A 21,657-nucleotide genomic window follows, 5' to 3' on the forward strand; every position below is an offset into this window, starting at 1 on the left:
TAGTTAGCTACACAAGGGCCTTTTCTCTCCTAGAAGCCTCCCAGTCTGACTGGAAGCACATGGTAAGTGAGCTTTTACACCCTGTTCACACTGGTGTGGTGCTGTGCGGCGTACGTTGCTGCCGTGGCGCTGTGTCTGTAGGGAGGTGCGACCCAGGGATTGGTTTGAGTGGCATTGGGGCCACTCTGCCACTGGGTAGTTCCCCCGGTGGGCACTGGTGTTGCGGCGGTGGCGGTCGCCGCTACGCCATTTTATGCTAGGGATGTTAGGGACCCACTCTAATTAGGTGGCCTTGACGTGGCGAGTGGGCTTGTACCTTTTGATCAAAATGTATACTAACAACCTGTTAGTTTTTGAATTTATGCTGAGAAGCAATTAGATCAAAATACAATATGTAGATGTGCAACCATGTCTTTTTTCTACTTTGAATAATATATAACTACGGTAATTTAAATCAATGTAAAATATTCCAAAGCATTACTGTCAGCCCGACATACAGAGTAAATGATATACTACCAATCAAGAATCGGCAATTATCTATCACATTCCTTAATCCCCAGTCACTCATGAGATTGTCTTGATATTGGAATGTACATTGCACATTGCTTCCAGTATACATAAAGAAAGGTTACCATCCAATTTGCGATCTGCAGTCCATGTGTATTAGTCACATGCAGGAAGTTATTGTTTCTATTCATTAGAGCAGTCTTCAATACTAATACTAATATTTTACCTATAAACAATAATGAACATGCTCCATATGTTGTCTTGCAACAACCAGTAGGGGATATACAAGGTTTTCACATTCATTGTTCAGGGGTCATGAGGTGCATGAAGATTTATGCCACCAATACATCCTGTACAGGTTGCCAGAGAAGGCAGTACCAGTGAGGGCACTGACTGCAGTACTAGACCTATACCCCACCTAAGAATTTATACCACTAGTCAATGTGAAGAAATATAGTCATGTATAACTTTAGTGTCAAAATATATATTTATTGAAAGCAAGGATACGGTACAGAGAAGCACATAGCAATCACAGTTAAACAGTATAAAAGTACATACAACTAGCTTTGAATCTAATGTAGTCTCAACGTAGACAACAACCGGCAATAATGCCAACCAACTGGGGCCAGGATCAGTGGACCCGGGGAAGGACGGGGGGTAGGTAAGGATGGGGAGGGCAAGGAGGGTGGGTGATGGAGAAGAAGGGTAAGGGAAGTATCAGTGGGGATAAGTAATCCGTGTTGTGAAATGTTTTAGACCTATTAATACAGTGCATCACAAAGATAGGTAATACGTCAAGTCCGGGGCATGGGGAGAAGACCCAAACCTTATCAAAGTTATATCTGGTGTCAGCTCTAATTGCATTAAGTTTTTCAGATAGCAATATTTGATTTACTCTAGAGACTACCATAGAGCTAGATAGAACATTGGAGAGCGATTTAGACGCCACATGGATCCTGGCCGCCAGCAGAATAAATTGAGTTAACTTAAATGAAGCAAAAGACATGCCCTGCGGCCTACGTCCCAATAAGCAAACATCAGGAGAGGGGGACAGTCTAATGTGTAAGACCGAGGAAATTAAGCTTGCTATGTCCGACCAAAATCTCGCCACTTGAGGGCAGGTCCACCATATATGGGAGCATGGAACCCGTCTCCCGGCAGCCCCTAAAGCATTCTGAGGACACCTCAGGGTGTATGATGTGCAAGCGAGCTGGCACATAATAAGCCCTGTGTAGGACCTTCAGGGAGGTTTCAACGAGGGAAACCTGCCAACTCCCTTTACTGATTTGGATACAACAATCGTGCCACGTAGATAAGGGCATAGAGACCCCCAGATCCTCTTCCCATTGAGTCATGAAAGGCAGCTTAGTGTCTGGAGGAGGCTTGTTAAGCAAAGCGTAAATGTGAGATAGGGAGCCAGGTCGAGAGGGTGAATAGATGGCAAGTGTCTCAAAAGAGGTAGGGGAAATCCCCGAAGAGGAGAAGGGAAGAGATAGAAGGAAGGAAAAGATCTGGTTAAGTCTATACAATTCAGAAGGTGGAGGAGTATATCTAGCTATAAACATCTCCTTGGTCATAAGGTGGGTACGAAGGAGAAAATTATGTAGGCGAGTAAGTTTGTGGAGCACCCACCAGTGAAATGGACCTGTGTTGAGGCCTGGAGCAAAAAGGGGGTTATGAAAAATAGGTAAGGCTGGGGACAGAGGAGATTGAAGAGGAGTCTTGAAGCGAACCGATCTCCACAAGAGCAGCGAGTAGCGAGAGAGGAGAGCAGAGGGGGGGGATCAAAGTAAATATAGGACTGGATGAACACATAAGAGAGCATAAAGTATGGGGGGAGAGGAGAGCATTTTCCAGAGTAAGCCAGCGAGGTGCACCCGAAACTGCGTTACATAATAACAATTGAGCAAGACGAGCCGCTCTATAATATTTGACGAGGTTGGGGACAGATAGAGCCCCAACATTCTTATGGTAGTACATAATAACTCTGGGGATACGGGGGCAGAGGCCTCTCCAAATGAAACGAAATATATCAGCCTGGAGTGTCCGGAGATCTGGTGAGCGGAGAGGAATAGGTAGGGTTCGGAATAAATATAACAATCTAGGTAGCAGTACCATCTTGACAGAGTGGAGCCTGCCCAGCCAGGAGATATGAGGAAGATTTCATTTAGCCATGTCGGCCCTCAGGGACTTAAAGAGAGGGGGGTAATTAAGTCTATAAAGAGAAGCAACGTTAGAGGGAAGAGAAACCCCAAGATAGGGAAGGTGAGAAGTGGTGGGGTGGAGATCGAAAGTTAAGACCTATGAGATCATGTGTCGACCTGGGGGTGTTACAGAACAATATCTCCGACTTGTTCTTATTAATTACTAGTCCGGAGACCGCAGAGAAATTATCTAGGACCGCAAATAAATTTGGAATGGAAACCAGGGGGTTCGTAAGGGTCAATAACAGATCGTCCGCAAATAAATTAACCTTATATACCGATCCCAATATATCTACTCCCGAGATGTCAGGGTTACTTCTTAGGGCACTCGCCAGTGGTTCCATGGCCAAAGCGAATAAGGCAGGCGATAACGGACACCCCTGGCGAGTACCCCGCTCAATAGCAATGGGACTCGGGGAAGAGGAGGGGAGTTTAAGATAAGCCTGAGGTGAAGAATATAATGTGTGTAGAGCAGCTATAAACTGGCCTGAGAATCCCATTCTTTCCAGAACCTTAAACATATAGGACCATGAGACGGAGTCAAAGTCCTTCTCAATATCAAGCCCCAACAAAGTCAGGGGGACCAGAGTCGAAGAAGACCAGTGAATCACATCAAGGACCTTATGGATATTGTCTGGGGCTTGACGACCAGGGATGAACCCCACTTGGTCATTATGAATCAGGTCAGGGAGGAATTTATTCAGTCTGCGGGCTAATATGGAGGTGAACAACTTAGTGTCCAAATTAATTAGGGCGATTGGGCGATAATGGGAAGGGAGCAAGGGATCTTTATTAGGCTTAGGGATGACTACAATCAATGCAGTAAGGAACTCTGGGGGCATGGGGGAATCAGAGAGCATCCTGTTGCAAAAAGAGACAATGTGAGGTAGTAGAATAGGACTGAACTTTTTGTAATAGAGGGCCGACAGGCCGTCAGGGCCAGGGGCTTTGCCCTGTTTCAAGTCATGTATAACTTTAAAGATATATTGGTTTTCCCCTTTGTAAGAGGAGGCATTGAGGAGTGTAGCCAAATCTATCTTTATGTATGACAGGATGTGGTAAAACACATAGCTAGACAAAAGTGCAGGTGACTAGGTTAATTGAAACAATAGCAAGTTAAAAAACAATCTGAACTATTGGAGAAATTTCCTAATCTTTGTTATTATATTTAAATGGACACTGTCAGATTCAAAAACTTTTTATATGCTGTACATCTTGGCAAAACATTAAAGGTGTATTCTGGGCAAAAACATCTTATCCCCTACTTATCCCCTATGCAAAGGATAGGTGATAAGATGTCTGATGGCGGGGGTCGCTGCTGGAGGAGGAATCATGCCACGCCTCCTCCATGCATGTCTATGGGAGGGGGCGTGACTGCTTTCACGCCCCCTCCAATAGCCATTAATTGAGGGAGCGTGGCATTACCTCACGTCTCCAGTCCCGGAAACCCGGAGGTTTCTGAAACTAGAGACACAACTCCGCATAGAATGCGGGTGCTGCAGGGAGATCGCGGGGGTCCCAGCAGCGGGCCCCCCGCGATCAGATATCTTATCCCCTATACAAAGGATTTTGTTTTGCCCGGAATACCCCTTTAACCTTTCTAATATACTTCTTAAGAAAATGTTATTTCCTTTTTATAGAAATCATGGCTTATAAAATCATGGCTTTGTCCAAGCTGAAGCAAAGACATGGACAAAGCCCAGTAAGTGAGGGCAGGCTGGCACTCCTCTGTGCTCTCTCCTGTCTGATAGGACTCCCCTGTGCTCTCTCCTGTCTGATAGGACTCCCCTGTACTCTCTCCTGTCTGATAGGACTCCTCTGTACTCTCTCCTGTCTGATAGGACTCCTCTGTACTCTCTCCTGTCTGATAGGACTCCTCTGTACTCTCTCCTGTCTGATAGGACTCCTCTGTACTCTCTCCTGTCTGATAGGACTCCTCTGTACTCTCTCCTGTCTGATAGGACTCCTCTGTGCTCTCTCCTGTCTGATAGGACTCCTCTGTGCTCTCTCCTGTCTGATAGGACTCCTCTGTGCTCTCTCCTGTCTGATAGGACTCCTCTGTGCTCTCTCCTGTCTGATAGGACTCCTCTTTGACCTCTCCTGTCCTATCAGACAGTACAGAGGAGTGCTAGCCCACCCTCACTTAATGGACTTTGTCCCTGTTTGTGCTTGGACAAAACCCTGATTTATTTATTAGCCATGATTTCTATAAAAAGTACAAAATATACATTAGCAAAAAGTGGCTGATAGATAGGAGAGAGTATGAAGGGTCAGACTACACAGCATTATTTGTAGTCTGTAACCATGGAGACCTAGATTTGAATGTGCGTTATATAGACAGAACAGTAGTAGAGAGTAATCAAAACTGCAAATTTGCTTCATTTTCACTTAGACAAAATAATAATAATGGGTCTTGTCAAAAGCTTAATGTGTATGGATACAGGATTAACTATGTAAGATGAAAAAACCCTTTAAAGCTTGACTTGCATTTTGTATGAACACTTCACACATTGTCCAGACATGTCAAAAGTTCCGGTCGCACCAAGAGCACTTCACTCCCTGGCTGGTCGCTGTGTCCGACCCATTTCCCTATAAAGACATATGCAGTGAAAGGGGCGGGTTAGAGAGTGACAGCCGGGGAGTGACGCATGCACTGTCACGCACTTCACCTGGCTGTAATCAGTGACTGTAGGGTGCCTGACTTCTTAGACCCGTTGCAATCTAATAGGTTAACAGGGGGGTTGTGCAGCTCGACTAGGTAGAAAATTAGATAACCGAGGTTAAAGGACAACTGCAGCGCTAGCAAATTAGGGCCCAAATGTAATAATAACACAAGCTAAATAAGTTTCTAAATGGGATCCATTACCTGGCTGGTCCCGTTTCTCTGCTATGCCGCCACCGGAAGTCATCTCCTGGTCCCCTAACGCACGTAGCATCGACCTATTATTCTCTATGGAGCCGCCATCTTGGTCGTCACAAATGCCCATAATGCGCCGGGGAATTGCTTCACTCCCCCTGCGAAGTTTTCCGAAGCTAGAGAGGGGAGGAGCGAGGGCAGAGGCTGAGATCGCACGTCTGCAGGACATAAGCCACGCCCCTTGGGTTCGGAAATCTCACTTCACACCCCCTATTTTTTGCTCACCTCTATTATCTGATTCCCACCTCTTCCCATCCCCCCCCCCCTCACTAGATCACTTGAGGACTGTTACCTTATTTTACACCGTTGCAATCTAAACTTGACATGTCTGAGCAACATGGCAGTGATGCTTTATGCAATGCATTTTGTCAGCCTAGTGACTGATGCCTTAAACTAGAATAGTATTTCCAAACAGATAATGGCCCTGATTTATCAAAAAGAAGAGAGAAAAAGTGAAGAGATTTTGCACAAAGCGACCAATCACAGCTAATCTTTCACTTCACCAGAGCTCAATAAGATATGCTGAGCTGTGATTGGTTGCTCTATGCAAAATCTCTACACTCATTCCCTCCCCCCCACATTTTCATAAATCAGGGCCAATATATTCAAAGTCTGGTGCTGACAGAGATTATGATGGAAAAACATTGGTAAATAGCCTTACCTGAAGACTGAATGTTCCTGGCTTTGTTGGCGATCTGCAAAAAATAAATAAAAAAAAGAATATAAATATAAGACTACTGACCTCTACATAATTACAGTAGCTCCTAAAATAGAATACTGAAGATTATTTATTTTCTCATAGTCACTTAAGACAAAGCTGACTGGATTTCAGTGGGTCAGTATATAGCAATTCTGAGATGAAGAGGCAGATTACAGAGTAAATCTGATATAAACCCCATTTCCCTTCTTAGACACGGATGAGAATAAGAAGGATGATGCACGGCCATTCCTGGCAAGAAAACAAATACTGTACAATTCTCTGTAGACTATAGAAACCAGTACATGGTACATTTTAGTCAAGATATATTTGTACTCAATTTCCCCATGAGCATACAAAAAGATTTCTGATGACAAGTCTAAGAAAATATGGAAGTGCATAACAATAATTCCCAAAAACAGTGCAATCCAAGGTTACATGCATTTTATGACTATCCACCAGCTGACTACAGATTGTTATACCACAGGGAAGCTACAGGAAACTTCCACGCCATCATGCTGTAATACTGGAAGGCTGCCACAGCTTAAGGGACATATGCCAGCCGCAATGCTCTGCCACCGAATAGCATTTCACAGTTCTGTAATATAATGCAGATTCATTTAGAAAATATATAGTAAAGCAGGGTGCAGTGATATATCATGCTCTGCACCTCCTGCTGGTTCAGTGTCAGTGTACACTACACAGGGCAGGCTTTGTTATCTAGGAAATGGAGAATCGCTTATTAAAGGGGTATTCTAGGCCAAAAAATTTTTTTTTATATATATCAACAGTCTCCGGAAAGTTAAACAGATTTGTAAATTACTTCTATTAAAAAATCTTAATCCTTCCAATAGTTATTAGCTTCTGAAGTTGAGTTGTTTTTTCTGTCTAACTGCTCTCTGATGACTCACGTCCCGGGAGCTGTGCAGTTCCTATGGGGATATTCTCCCATCATGCGCAGCTCCCAGGACGTGACAATCATTGAGCAGTTAGACAGAAAACTTCAGAAGCTAATAACTATTGGAAGGATTAAGATTTTTTAATAGAAGTAATTTACAAATCTGTTTAACTTTCCGGAGCCAGTTGAGAATAATATAAATATAAATAAATATTATTATATATATATATATAATATTATATATATATATATATATATATATATATATATATATATATTTTTTTTTTCCTGGAATACCCCTTTAAGGCTGCATTCACACCAAGTATTTTCAATACAGTTCCCGTATACGTTTTCAATGTGAAAACTGTACGGAACCGAATTGATAACTGTATGCATTGACTCTCCATTGAAAACCGTAAGCCAAACGATGCATCCGGTTGTGTCCGTTTTGAGTCTTGTACGGTTTTGTCCCTTTTTTTTTTCCATACCTAAAAAACGGAACCTACAGCGGTTTTTGGTCCAGGTGAAAAACCGTATTAAACCGTATACGTTTAGTTTTTTTTTTTTTTTAACATTGGAGTCAATGGGAACCGTACAGAACTGTATGGGCTTTTGAAGAGAAAATTTGTCCAGAATTGAAGGCCACGTGTGTTTACAAAGCCCTCATAGTGCCAAAACAATGGACCGCCCCCCCTCCCCCCGATCATGTGACCCCATTTTGGAAACTACACCCCTCACATAATGCAATAAGGGTTACAGTGAGTATTTACCCCCCCCCCCCCCCCCACAGGTGTCTGACAGATTTTTGGAAAAGTGGTCCGTGAAAATTAAAAATGTAATTATTCATTTGCACAGTCCACTGCTCCAAAGATCTGTCAAACGCCAGTGGGGTGTAAATGCTCACTGCACCCCTTATTACATTCTGTGAGGGGTGTAGTTTCCAAAATGGGGTCACATGTGGGGGGGGTCCACTGTTCTGGCACCACGGGGGGCTTTGTAAACGCACATGGCCCCCGACTTCCATTCCAAACAAATTCTCTCTCCAAAAGCTCAGTCGCTCCTCCTCTTCTGAGCATTGTAGTGCACCAGCAGAGCACTTGATGTCCACACATAGGGTATTTCCATACTTGGAAGAAATAGGATTACAAATTTTGGGGGTCATTTTCTCCTATTACCCCTTGTAAAAATGAAAAATTTGGGGGAAAATCAGCATTTTAGTGAAAAAATTTTTTTCTCATGTTAAGGCTCACTGTACCCCTTGTTACATTCCTTGAGGGGTGTAGTTTCCAAAATAGTATGCCATGTGTTTTTTTTTTTGCTGCTGCTCTGGCACCATAGGGGCTTAAATACGACATGCCCCCCAAAAACCATTTCAGCAAAACTCACTCTCCAAAATCCAATTGTCGCTCCTTCCCTTCTGAGCCCTCTACTGAGCTCGCCGAACACTTGACATACACACGAGGTATTTCCTTACTCTAGAGAAATTGGGTTACAAATTTTGGGGGACTTTTTCTCCTATTACCCCTTGTAAAAATTCAAAAACTGGGTCTACAAGAACATGAGAGTGTAAAAAATGAAGATTTTGAATTTTCTCCATTTTGCTGCTATTCCTGTGAAACACCTAAAGGGTTAACACACTTACTGAATGTCATTTTGAATACTTTGAGGGGTGCAGTTTTTATAATGGGGTCATTTATGGGGTTTTTCTAATATGAAGGCCCCTCAAATCCACTTCAAAACTGAACTGGTCACTGAAAAATTCTGATTTTGAAAATTGTGAAAAATTGGAAAATTGCTGCAGAACTTTGAAGCCCTCTGATGTCATCAAATTTTTCACCAAGAAATTAGGACAAAAATTTACCCTTAAAGTAGAAAATGTCCCAAAAAAAATTCTCGGAATCAGAATGAAAAGTATAAGCATCCGAGAGTTATTAATGCTTACAGTGAAAGTGGTCAGATGTGCAAAAAACGCTCTGGTCCTTAAGGTGAAAATTGGCCTGGTCCTTAAGGCGTTAATAAAAACGGATGCAACCGGACATCATCTTTCAAATCGCATACGGGTTAAAATTTGTACACACGTTTTGATACAGTTTAGTCCAATTTTTGAGGAGTTAGTTTTTCATCAAAAACCTGATACGGGAACTGCATTGCAGAAACGTGGTGTGAATGCAGCCTTATAATGATTTAGGGTGGTCTCTAATCTTTTCCAGATTGAAGCCTTTATAGGTACGGCTTCAGAAACCCCAGTAATTAGAGGAAAAGTAGTAAAACATTACACCCACTGACATTAATGGCCGCCTATGTAAAATGTGGATGGTTTGGGTACATCAGAGTAAGGGCTCATTTACACGGCAGCATGAGCAGCAGCCACCATTTGTTATGGGATTCTTCTGCACCGTGCACACTAAAGAACTTTTTCCCTGTATGCGGTTTTCTACCGTACCTAAAACCGTAGTCAACCACGGTTTTAGGTCCGGTAGAAAACCGCATACAGGGAATAATGAGCCGACCGGTTCACTCCGGTCGGCTCATTGAAATGAATTACACACGGGACCGCATACAGCAGGATACGGGAGCGCAAATTTTTTGCTCCCCCCCCACACCCGTATGTGCTCCCATATGGGGAAAAATGTGATGTGAACCCAGCCTAAGACAGTGTTTCTTAACCAGGGTGCCTCCAGTTTTGTAAAACTACAACTACCAGCATGGCCGTACAGCCTTTGGCTGTCCAGGAATGCTGGGAGTCGTAGTTTTGCAACAGCTGGAGGCACCCTGGTTGGGAAACACTGCTCTAAGTTATGCACATGCCCAAACAGGGCATAGAAAAAGAGGTTGTCTTTATTACATTTTATTCATACAAAAAGATTAGGTCATGTTAGCTAGAGATGAGCGAATTGACAGTAAATTCGATTTGTCACAAACTTCTCGGCTCGGCAGTTGATGACTTTTCCTGCATAAATTAGTTCAGCTTTCAGGTGCTCCGGTGGGCTGGAAAAGGTTGATACAGTCCTAGGAGACTCTTTCCTAGGACTGTATCCACCTTTTCCAGCCCACCGGAGCACCTGAAGGCTGAACTAATTTATGCAGGAAAAGTCATCAACTGCCGAGCCGAGAAGTTTGTGACGAATTGAATTTACTGTAAGTTCGCTCATCTCTAATGTTAGCCATCTCCAAAGCCCCCATAGCTACTGTATACTGTGACATCTGAATGCCATTACAACACTGTTTCTTTGCAGCATCATGTACAGCAAAGTTTCACAGGAGTATTGGCCCCATGTGGATTCCTTGGCTTTGTAAACTTGCGGCCAATTTTTGTCGCTGTGAATTACCAATGATGATATCTACCTATGGGAGACCACAGACTACCATAGCAATAAAGAGGGCATTCAGCAATGTGAATGTATATTTCATAATTTATGGTCTGTAGAAAGATTGGCACCATTCATTATAGGTCTTGTGATGGCAGCCATATAAGAACATTACCCATAATGTAAAGAATAGATATCCGATATTGCTCTGCTCACAAAAAGATCAAAAATAACATAGATAAAAGAACATCCCATTTATTTCAGCGGCAGACATCTTATTGGAAAGAATACAGCGAACGATACAACCTTATATTTCACAAACTGCTCGGACAAGAATCACCTTCATTCTGACATCCGGCTATTAGTGGTGAATTCGCAGCCAAATCTGAAGACCGTCTACTGGAACAATGCCCTGGGCTAACAGAGAGCAAAATAATACTGCACTATAATGAGGACTCACTGAAAGCCTTAACCATTCCACTACTTGACTGCTAGCAATTTATTGGGCCAGGACAATTTGGAATATAAAGCATATTCTATATCTGCTATATGAACATATATACATTTTCTGATAAGAAGTCTATCAAATGCTATAAAAGGTCAACATAGACCAAAACATTACATGGGTGAAACCGAGGAATGTCCAGCAGAAGTCAAATCCCATTACGGGATCTTGCTTTTGCTGGAAATTTCCATTTTACCCATATGAAGGTTTGGACCTTAGCTCAGGATTGTCCATGCAGATTGTGACCCCTAAAAGGGTGAGAGCTGGTTACCATTTTGTTTTTCTTCAAATACAATAACACTGTGGACCACCTCAAATATACTGTGCCACATGTTCCAGTGAAATGTGACCCATAATGTGAAGATGTCAAAGTGCTTATGTCTGCAGCAGCATCATTGACAGGCATTTATACTGTAGGTAAGTGTTTCCCAACCAGGGTGCCTCCAGCTGTTGCAAAACTACAACTCCCAGCATGCCCGGACAGCCTTTGGCTGTCCGGGCATGCTGGGAGTTGCAGTTTTGCAACAGCTGGAGGCACCCTGGTTGGGAAACACTACTGTAGGTCAATGTTTAGGGTAAATGCACATGGGGTGGCATTAGTGCCTCAAAGCCACATAACTACTATGTAAGGGTGGGTCCACACCACGTTTTTCAAGAACGTTTCCCGTATAAGTTTTCATTATTGAAAACGTATGGAACCGCATTGAAAACCGTATACACAGACAAATAATTGAATACAGTATGCATCCGGTTTGCTTGTAATAGGGTTTTCTCCCGTACTCAAAACCGTAGTTGACCACGGTTTTGTCTCCGGTTTAAAAACCGTACTGCAATCGCATACTTTTATTTTTTATTTTTTTTTAACATGGACGTCAAATGGGAAACGCACATGTATATGGTTCCATACGGGAAACCGTATATACGGTTTTTACTTTGCACATGCGCATTTGCATCCTAAAGTCCCCATCCAAGACCCCTCCCATTAAAAACTTAAGGGGTTTTTTAAAAAATAAAAACGGACGGCACTGTATGCACTTTTAAAAACGGTTTACTTTTTCCCCATACTGTTCCATCCGTTTTTTTTCTCTTTAGATAAACTGATTGAAAACAGTTTGGCAAAAACGTGATGCGAACCCAGCCTTACAAAAACGACCTGCTTTTCCTACAAGTGTCACCTATTCTAAATATTGTACCTTCAGAGTTGCTTCCAGCTTGGTCTGTGCCAGATGTTATAATTTCACGATTGTGTACTTTTACTAACACTTATGGCAGCAGCAACATCCACAGAACCGCCAATAGTCATAAAGTAGATTAAAGTCTATTTCAGAGAAACTTGTGGCGATTTACATTGAGTTCAGCAGGTTCCCCCAGGCAGCCCAAGCATTACAACCTCAATACACCAGCTAAATACATTATACTTCCACAACAAAAAGTCCTGTTAAACACACTCCAAATATTCTCCTTGGATTAAAGAATATGCTTGTACATAACAGAAGTGTAGAGCTTTACTTTATACGTATTATCCTCCCATCTATAGTTTTGGATAAACCATGGCATAACAATAATGTAAAATAAAGCCTATAATACACAGCACATTCATAAAGTAAGTAGCTTTAAATCACATGCAACTGGTAAAGAACGATGATGTCAAGGAAAAGATCCACTCCATTTCCTATACAAAATTACTACTTTATAAAATGGTCTATTTCACTTCACAATTTAGCATCAACCCTTTCAGGCCAAACAGCAGAAAATTCTGCAGAGTCATCTGTTCTGCCGTACACCACTCTTTCTGCATGACCTTGAAGAAACCAGACGCTCACTAACAGGTAGGATTTTGTTATCAGATAGTTATGTTGTTTGCACGGTTTATACAAAAGGGGACAGCCAAAAAGTTACCAATAAATACAGGATCCAATGTGGAATTCTTATCGCTTGACGCCTGGGACATGCAGTTTGGGCAGCGGCCAGGAGAATTTTTCCGGCCCTTATTGCTGCTGTTACACACCCCTGCTTCCCTGGTGTCTGTGGCTCTGTCAATGATAGATCCTGGCGGGACTAGGCTCGATCAATGGATTGCAGAGCACACAGATCAATGGAGTTCAATAGAACTCTATTCATCTGTATGAGGAATCTAATGATTCCTCCTAAAAGTAAAAAAAAAAAAAAAAAAAGTGTAAAAAAAGTTTTATTTAAAGTTTAAAAAAAGACACATATTAACCCCTTTCATGTTAAAAGTTCAAATCACCCCTTTTCCTATATAACATAAAAATAAACATATTTAGTATCGCTGCATGCGTCATTGTACGAACTATTAAAATATAACATTAAGTATCACATACAGTAAATGGTGTAAATTTAAAAAATAAAAAAAAAATACCAAACCACAGAACTGCAATTTTTATAATATCCCAGAATTTTTTTTTTTAAAAAGCGATTAAAAAGTCAGATCAATACCAAAATGGTACCGATACAAAAAAACAGATTATGGCACAAAAAATTAGGCCTCATATGCAAAAAAGCTACAGGGGTCAAAAAATGGCAAGTAAAAAAATTCGAAGCAGTTCAGAATTTTTTTTTTAATTAGTAAAACATGACGGAAACTATACAAATCTGGTATTGCTGTAATCAGGCGCCTAAAGTATCAAAACAGCATGTTCTCTCATGTTCTCTCTAAATAGATATCTATATATCTTTTTTCGGTTCAGATAATGTTATTGAAAAATTAACCAGGTTTCATTATAGTAGGTAGTTATGGCTATTATAGGGAGAGGAGGGGGACAAAAATTAGAGTGTAAAAGCGTCAATTGGTCAGGACAAGTGGATCGTCATGAGGGCCTAGCAGATTCTGCTCAGTTTTAGTCCCGTGGACAAGTCGTTTTTTTATTAAATTTACATACCCCTGAGGACCCCTTTAAGGCTGCTTATCAGGTCCAGTAAAAACACCTCATTATGTAGCAAAATTCATCAGGTTCAACCTAAGACCCTACTGTGTAGATCCAGAGGAAGGCAAACCACCCCATGGAGGCTGATGCCAACTGCCCAATCACAGGAAAGATACCTTCCAGACTCCAATACGGATTTCAGAATAAATTCCTGGATCATCGTTCTATCCCCATAAATCTAGTGTCCATAACCCGTAATATTATATTTTTCCAGAACAACATCCAAGCCCCCTTGAACTTTTTTTATTGAGTCAGACATCACAACATCATGTGGCAGAGAGTTCCATAGTCTCACTGCTCTTACAGTAAAGAATCTCTGTCTGTAATGTTGGTGAAACCTTCTTTCCCCTAGACGTAGAGGATGCCCCCTTGTCATGGTTACTGGCCTAGGAATAAAAAGATCACTAGAAAGATCTCTGTACTATCCAATATAAATATATGTTGGGAAATATTTCATAGAACAAGTCATTTATTTATTATAGAGATTTTATTTATAATCATTATAGATTTAGGAGTCCAGTGGGTGGTACCTGTAGGAGTGGGACAGCCCACTGGACTTCTAAGACCAGATTCAGCAGATGTTTCATATTTATCATATTCCGTGTGATGGTTTTCCTTTCAAGAGTGAAAACCTTTTATGTTAAAATATGCACACTTGATGCCACAGGCCAAACCTTAATCAGAATAGGTGTGAAAACCTTGTGTAATATGCACCTCCATGCCTTTACTTAGAATATTCACTGTAGTAAACAAAGAAGTGCGGCACACAAATTTTCAGCCACATATCTGAACTCTGCATGAACTGAATGGATCTAATCTACTTCCAAAACTGGGGCAAAATCAATGGCAATAGAGAATGAATACAACACAGATCCACGGACACGTCTGCAGCATATTTTGAAAAACGATTCACTCTTTATAACAGACTAAAGCCTTGTTCACAGGGTGGAATTTCAGGGATTCTGCTGCACCATGCACATGGCAGAAATTCTGTGCTAGAAACATCAGGCGCAGAAATTCAAAATGACAGCCTCTTCAGAAAGTACTGACATGTCAATTCTATCTGTGGAATCCGCTTGGAAATGCATTGCTGTCTATAAAGATGGCGCTACGGCTGGAGGTCCTACGGCTGGCATGTTCTGTCAGCACCTGCTGTCTGCGGAATTTCTGCCACAAATTTTCCATCTGCAATGTGAACATAGCCTTAGGGTAGGGTCACATGAGCCGACGGCAGTCACAGAGGGACTGCAGAGCAAGCTCCTGGGTGCGGCTGGGTAGCTCTGTGTGTCTGCTCATAGTGGTGGTGGTTTCCCGCTGCAGCTCTGCAGTCCCTCTGACTGCTGTGTGAGCATCTTCAGTGTGAAATACACTGTGGATGCCCCTCGTGTGACCCTGCCCTTAGTTAGTGTTCCATACCCTTTGGCAAAACTACGACTGCTATCCATGCTGGGATTCGTAGATATGCAACAGCTGGAGAGCCACTGGTTAGAGAACACTGGACTAAGTAATATATTGAACCCACAATACAGGTGTGTAGAGGAAAGGTATTAGGGTCCTGCAGAATATATTAGTCAACACTGCCAATTGAAATGACAACAATTTGGCCATATATCAATATCAACAACTTTTACATCAGTGGTAAACCCTCACAACACATCACATTCAGCCAGAACCATGTCAAGGGGGAGGTACACACAGACACACATCATTTTTGTATGATGTTTTTTTCTCCCTCTCTATTTTGGTATATTATAGGTACCATGCTTGCGTTTTTTTCTGGGATGTGATGTTACTAAAAGCAGCAATTTTGGACTTTTTTCCCCCTTATGTTTACGCTGTTCACTGTACGGGATCATTATTATTTTACTTTAATAGTTCGAACATTTATGGGGGGAGAGGCACTTTTTTTTAGGAAACACTGAACAGTGCTATGCATAGACATAGCACTGATCGGTATTATCGACAATCTATTTTAAGAACTATTAGCAGCCCAGAGAAAAAGATCCCAGCAGCCGTCCGCCAAAGGTAAGTGAAGCTCCGCCGGCCATCTTAACACATTGGACACCTGCGATTGCACGTCAAGTGGTCCGATGTGTGTGTGTGTGTGTGTGTGTATATACACACCCAGAATACTTCAGATGCCGTCATCAGTATTGATCCCGGCATCTGATATGTTAATGGCAGACATCAGCAGGATCATTGATTTCTGCAATTATCAATAAGGTCCTGAGGATCGCAGAACTGTGCATTGTACATGTATGACGCTGTGCGCTATGTTACAGTGCACAGCTATGTACAGATATATATATGATGTATCCTCTAAGGGATAATATTTGCTTTAAAAAAATGATATATTTTAGCTGATAAAGATAGATAGAAGGTTGCAGGTCAAGCACTGTTTTAACGAATACATTTATGGCTACAAATATGGAGTCTAAAATCCTGCTATGCTTCTTCAGCTTCATTCTGCAATGAAAATAAAGCGTTCATTAGTTATGAGTGAGCGTCTGATAAATTATTCATACCTGCCGCCCTCATCTATCAAACACACAGGCTGCATTAACACTCTGCGCGCCGAGAACCTGATCAGACACGTAGCAAAATCTGAAGAATGTCTTGGCATTGGGTTATATGCAACAGGCCGACAAGACCTACATGTGATCAATGGACAGACACCATATTGCAAAGGTAGATTTCCTGGCCAGGCTGCATCTTAACCAGGACTATTTTCCAGGATTGCCAGCTATGCACCTGTGGTATACATGTATACAGAATTCCCCAACCTATGCCTTTCCAGCTTTTGCAAAACTACAAATCCCAACATGTGATGGTGTCTGATTATGTGTAGCCCAAGAACTGATCAACGAATCTTAAAGGGGTACTCCAAAGGATAGGGGATAAGATGTCAGATCGCCGGGGTCCCGCTGCTGAGGACCCCAGGGATCGCTGCTGCAGCACCCCTCCATCATTACTGCACAGAGCGAGTTCGCTCTGTGCGTAATGACGGGCGATACAGGGGCCGGAGCAGCGTGATGTCATGGCTCCGCCCCTCATGACATCACGGCCCGTCCCCTTAATGAAAGTCTATGGCAGGGGGCATGACGACCGCCTTGCCCCCTCCCATAGACTTGTATTGACGCGGGCGGGCAGTGACGTCACGAGGGGCGGAGCCGTGACGTAACGATGCTCTGGCCCCTGTATTGCCCGTCATTACAAGCAGAGCGATCTCGCTCTGCGCAGTAATGATAGCGGGGTGCTGCAGCAGCGATCCCAGGCGTCCCCAGCAGCGGGACCCCGGCGATCTGACATGTATAGGGGCGGAGTACCCCTTTAATACAGAGCTCAAGTATCAGAACATGCAGAATATTTAATTGATGTAACATAGGCCATAGAGCAATGTTTCCCAACCAGTGTGCCTCCAGCTGTTGCAAAACTACAACTTCCAGCATGCACGGACAGCCGAAGGCTGTCCGTGCATGCTGGGAGTTGTAGTTTTGCAACTGCTGCAGGCACACTGGTTGGGAAACATTGCCTTAGAAAATTCCGGTTATCCTATTTTTGGCTTGAAAAAGTTTAGATATAAAAAAAAAAAAATGTAAATTAATTAAATATATTAAAATAAAAAAAATTATATATTTATTTATTTTTTAATAATTAAATAAAAAATTGTTAATAAAATGTATTAGCTAGGCTTTATGACTCACAAAACTTCCTACTAGCAAATGTTAATTTTAACCACCCTGGGTGTAGCTTAGTGCCCCATGACTGGGACCAAAGTGACTTGGCACTCATTTTCTAGAAGTGGTGATTTTTATCTGCAATCCTTAAAAATAAACCTATATTGACGTTTTGGTACTATTGGACCTTCCTCAGAAACCTGTATTGCTACAGAGGAGGGTATGGATACATTGAGCCAGTTTCCGTGAGATTAGCGTGCTAGAGATGTGACCTATAAAATCACTATTCAATCTGTTTAATTTTTTTTCTGGAAAAAAAAAAGAAAAGTTATCAAAGCCACTTGCCAATGTACAATGTAAGAATTGGCTATATATGAAAGCAAGTTTTTCATTTATTAAAGGTTATGTAGATGCTAAAGCTTGGGTATAAGCGGTATGCATGGACAAGATCAGGGATGTTGGCAAAAACTTACATATGAACAGATCTAAATTACATATTTAATATATGTATAATAGGCAACATATACAAGTTTACACTTGTGTGGTAGATGCAGTTTTTAACAGAAACCACAATGCATAGCCAGTACACTATGGCCCCCCCCATTTATCATTGTCTTTAGACAGTCTTTTTTTGCCCCTTTTTGTTTACACATTTCTGCTGATTTTGAGTTGCAATCCACTGATTTTGGCAATACACATGATATGGAAGGGATTTATCATTGCACCTTTTTGTAAAAAGGAGCAAAAAAAGGCACAAAGCCACTGAAAAGTCTCTAAAACTACACCAGCCCAGACTAAGCTTTTTATTGTATGTGAAGAGAGAAATTTCAGAAAATGTGACCTGCACAAAATTTATCAAATGCTCTTTGACCATTTAATAAATTTGGTGCTCCTTCACATTACATCGCACACAAAAAAAAAAAAAAAGGTGTAAAAAAATGCTTTACTTACACCTACAATGATAAATGTGGGCCCATGTATCCATTGACCTACACGGGTGTCCATCAGACTGCTCGATGAGAAGAATAGTGCTGCTTATAGCAATAGGGTATGTTCAAATGGCCATTACCACAAGGTTTTTGGAGGCAGAAACCGCAACGTTTCCATATTAAAAAAACAAATGGTTTCACAAAAAAATGTAATTAAAAAAAAAAAAAAAAAAAAAAATTATATTTTTTTTATTATCTCCAATTGAGATAATAAATGGGAGATAATAGGGAAATATCCCACTGAAATCAATGGGAGCTTCAGGACAGACCTCCCTTGCTCAAAGAAGGTAAGGATTTACAACTTAAAGAGGTATTCTTCATTTCAACTGGCTCCAGAAAGTTTAACAAATTTGTAAATTATTTCTATAAAAAAAATATCTTAATCCTTCCAGTACTAATCAGCTGATGAAGTTGAGTTCTTTTCTGTCTGACACCTTTGTATGTCTCAGGAACTGTCCGAAGGTTAAAGTTTTGCTAAGGGAATTTCCTCACTCTGGACAGTTCCTGACATGGACAGAGGTGTCAGCAGAGTGCACTGTGGTCAGACTGAAAAGAACAACTCAACTTCCTCTGTAGTATACAGCTGCTGATAAGTACTGGAAGGATTAAGATTTTTTAATAGAAGTAATTTACAAATCTGTAACTTTCTGGAGCCAGTTGATATGGGGAATTTTTTTTAATTTTTTTTTACTGGAATACCCCTTTAAATCTATAAGCTACTGTTGACCGAGGCTCTGACCGGAATTGAATGCAAACATAACCCTGTGATTTAGAATATACAACCATGTTAAAGACATTTCCTTTTTAAAATTTACATTATACTAAACAAAAAGATAATTTATGTAGAACAGAATAAAGAGGCAAATACCATGCCTTGGTATGTGATAGCAGAGGGTTAACCAAACGCAAAGCGATTCGTAGGATGTCAGCTGTTCTGAGGCAAAAATAGTACTGGAAAGGTATAAAGAAAATGACAATGCCAGGAAGAGAGTTGGAAGACGTGGTGACAATCTGTCTAATAAGGCATATAGTCTCCCTACATACACAAGGGTCTAAGGGATCGGAATTTCTTAAGGTGGGATCAATTGCTGAACATGTTTAGTACTAACATACAGATCACCACTTTATCATCCATAATATATAGATAATCGCTGTGAATTTTTATGGAGTTCTGTCCAACAGCATTGATCAGAGGAGATGCTGTAATGTAAGCCTACTAGTTTGTTCCCACAGACAAACAGGAGCATCTGTTCTCACCAGATTATACAATGAATGCTAGAAAAAGTCAATTCCTTTAATGGATAACACCATGATTTCCCTATAGGAACACACAGAGAGTGCAATGTGTGTGTATAGATATAATCATTTAAAAAAAATTCACCTACTTAAAAGGGTCATCACAATATATGATATTAATTCAGTGTTTTCTTGGAAAATCTCTTTAATGAGAAGCTTCTATGCATATTCATACGAGCGGACTATACTAATGCATTTATAACTACAGCCTTCCAAAGATCACAAGCTATGTTAGCAGAAGTGGTATGCCAACATATACCACAGTGTACCTGAGCTGGATCCACTTGGTTTTTTTCTCTGGCATTTTTTTGGAAAACTGACACTGCAGTTTTTGAGCCAAAGTCAGAAGTGGATCCAGTAGGAAGGAGAAGTATAAATCAGTTCTTTATTTTTCACATTCCTTTTGAATAAACTTTTGGCTCAAAAACTGCAGTAGCATATATCCCAAAAAGCGCCAGAAAACAACCGTGTGGAAGCCTAGCCTATGTGTTGTGAAAAGAGACTATGGGGGAGATTTATCAAAACCTGTCCAAAGGAAAAGTTGCCCATAGCAACCAATCAGATTTCTTCTTTCATTTTTAACAAGGCCTCCGTAAAATGAAAGAAGCGATCTGGTTGCTATGGACAACTTTTCCTCTGGACAGGTTTTGATAAATCTCCCCCTATGTTCTGCCCATTTCCAAGTGTTGTCAGAAAGTTTACATTTCATACAAGGAAATCTGGTGAAATCCCTAGAAGACCATAGTTGATAAGGGACTTTGTTAATGTCCATTTACGGACCTGGATTTAAAAGAAAAATCACAGGCAGGTTGGTAGTGGGGCCAGTCATTCACGTCCTGGTTTTCAGTTTGGCTCAAGTCAGCACAGGTGCTGAGACAGATCATTAATGGGCTTACAAACAAGTGTAGCTCGTCTGCACTGGGAGGCCGTGAGAAAACTAAAGCTCTACTGGGAGTTAAAGGGGTTATCCAGGAAAAAACATATATATCTCAACTGGCTCCAGAAAGTTAAACAGATTTGTAAATTACTTCTATTAAAAAATCTTAATCCTTTCAGTACTTATGAGCTTCTGAAGTTAAGGTTGTTCTTTTCTGTCTAAGTGCTCTCTGATGACACGTGTCTCGTGAACCGCCCAGTTTAGAAGAGGTTTGCTATGGGAATTTGCTTCTAAACTGGGCGGTTCCCGAGACACGTGTCATCAGAGAGCACTTAGACAGAAAAGAACAACCTTAACTTCAGAAGCTCATAAGTACTTAAAGGATTAAGATTTTTTAATAGACGTAATTTACAAATCTGTTTAACTTTCTGGAGCCAGTTGATCTATAAAAACCCCTTTAAAGGGGTTATCCACCATAAAGTTATTTTAGTACGTACCGACCAGACAGTAATGGACTTGCTTAGGAAGGATCTGCGCTTGTCTTGGGGCTAAATGGCTATGTTGTGAGATTACCATAACACTGTGGCTAGCTGTTTGTGAACTGGTATTTCCTGTTTGAGTTTTCTTTTTTGCCTACACATCCCACAATTCTATCTTCCTCCCTCCCACACATCAGCCACCCCACCCATTGAAACATAAATGAGCTGCATCCATTCAAAAGACCTGTGGTTTTCAATCAGGGTGTCCACAGCTGTTGCATTAGTTGCAGATTGATCTCTCTCCCACCAAGCGATCACTCCACCCATTGAAGCAGACAGGCTCCCTGTTATCAGCTGA

At 41.4% G+C, this 21,657-nt stretch overlaps 1 protein-coding gene across 1 annotated transcript in view; it reads right to left on the reverse strand.

Moving 5' to 3' along the window:
• The window catches only part of WDR44 (WD repeat domain 44), a 131,539-nt gene that overhangs the window by 77,008 nt on the left and 32,874 nt on the right, over window positions 1-21,657 (reverse strand). Inside the window, exon 2 of the mRNA XM_056539361.1 lies at window positions 6,290-6,323. Within this exon, the coding sequence (XP_056395336.1) occupies window positions 6,290-6,323 (34 nt within the window). The remainder of the gene's footprint in view (window positions 1-6,289; window positions 6,324-21,657) is intronic.

The sequence above is a fragment of the Hyla sarda genome, chromosome 9, assembly GCF_029499605.1.
Source record: "Hyla sarda isolate aHylSar1 chromosome 9, aHylSar1.hap1, whole genome shotgun sequence".
NCBI lineage: Eukaryota > Metazoa > Chordata > Amphibia > Anura > Hylidae > Hyla > Hyla sarda.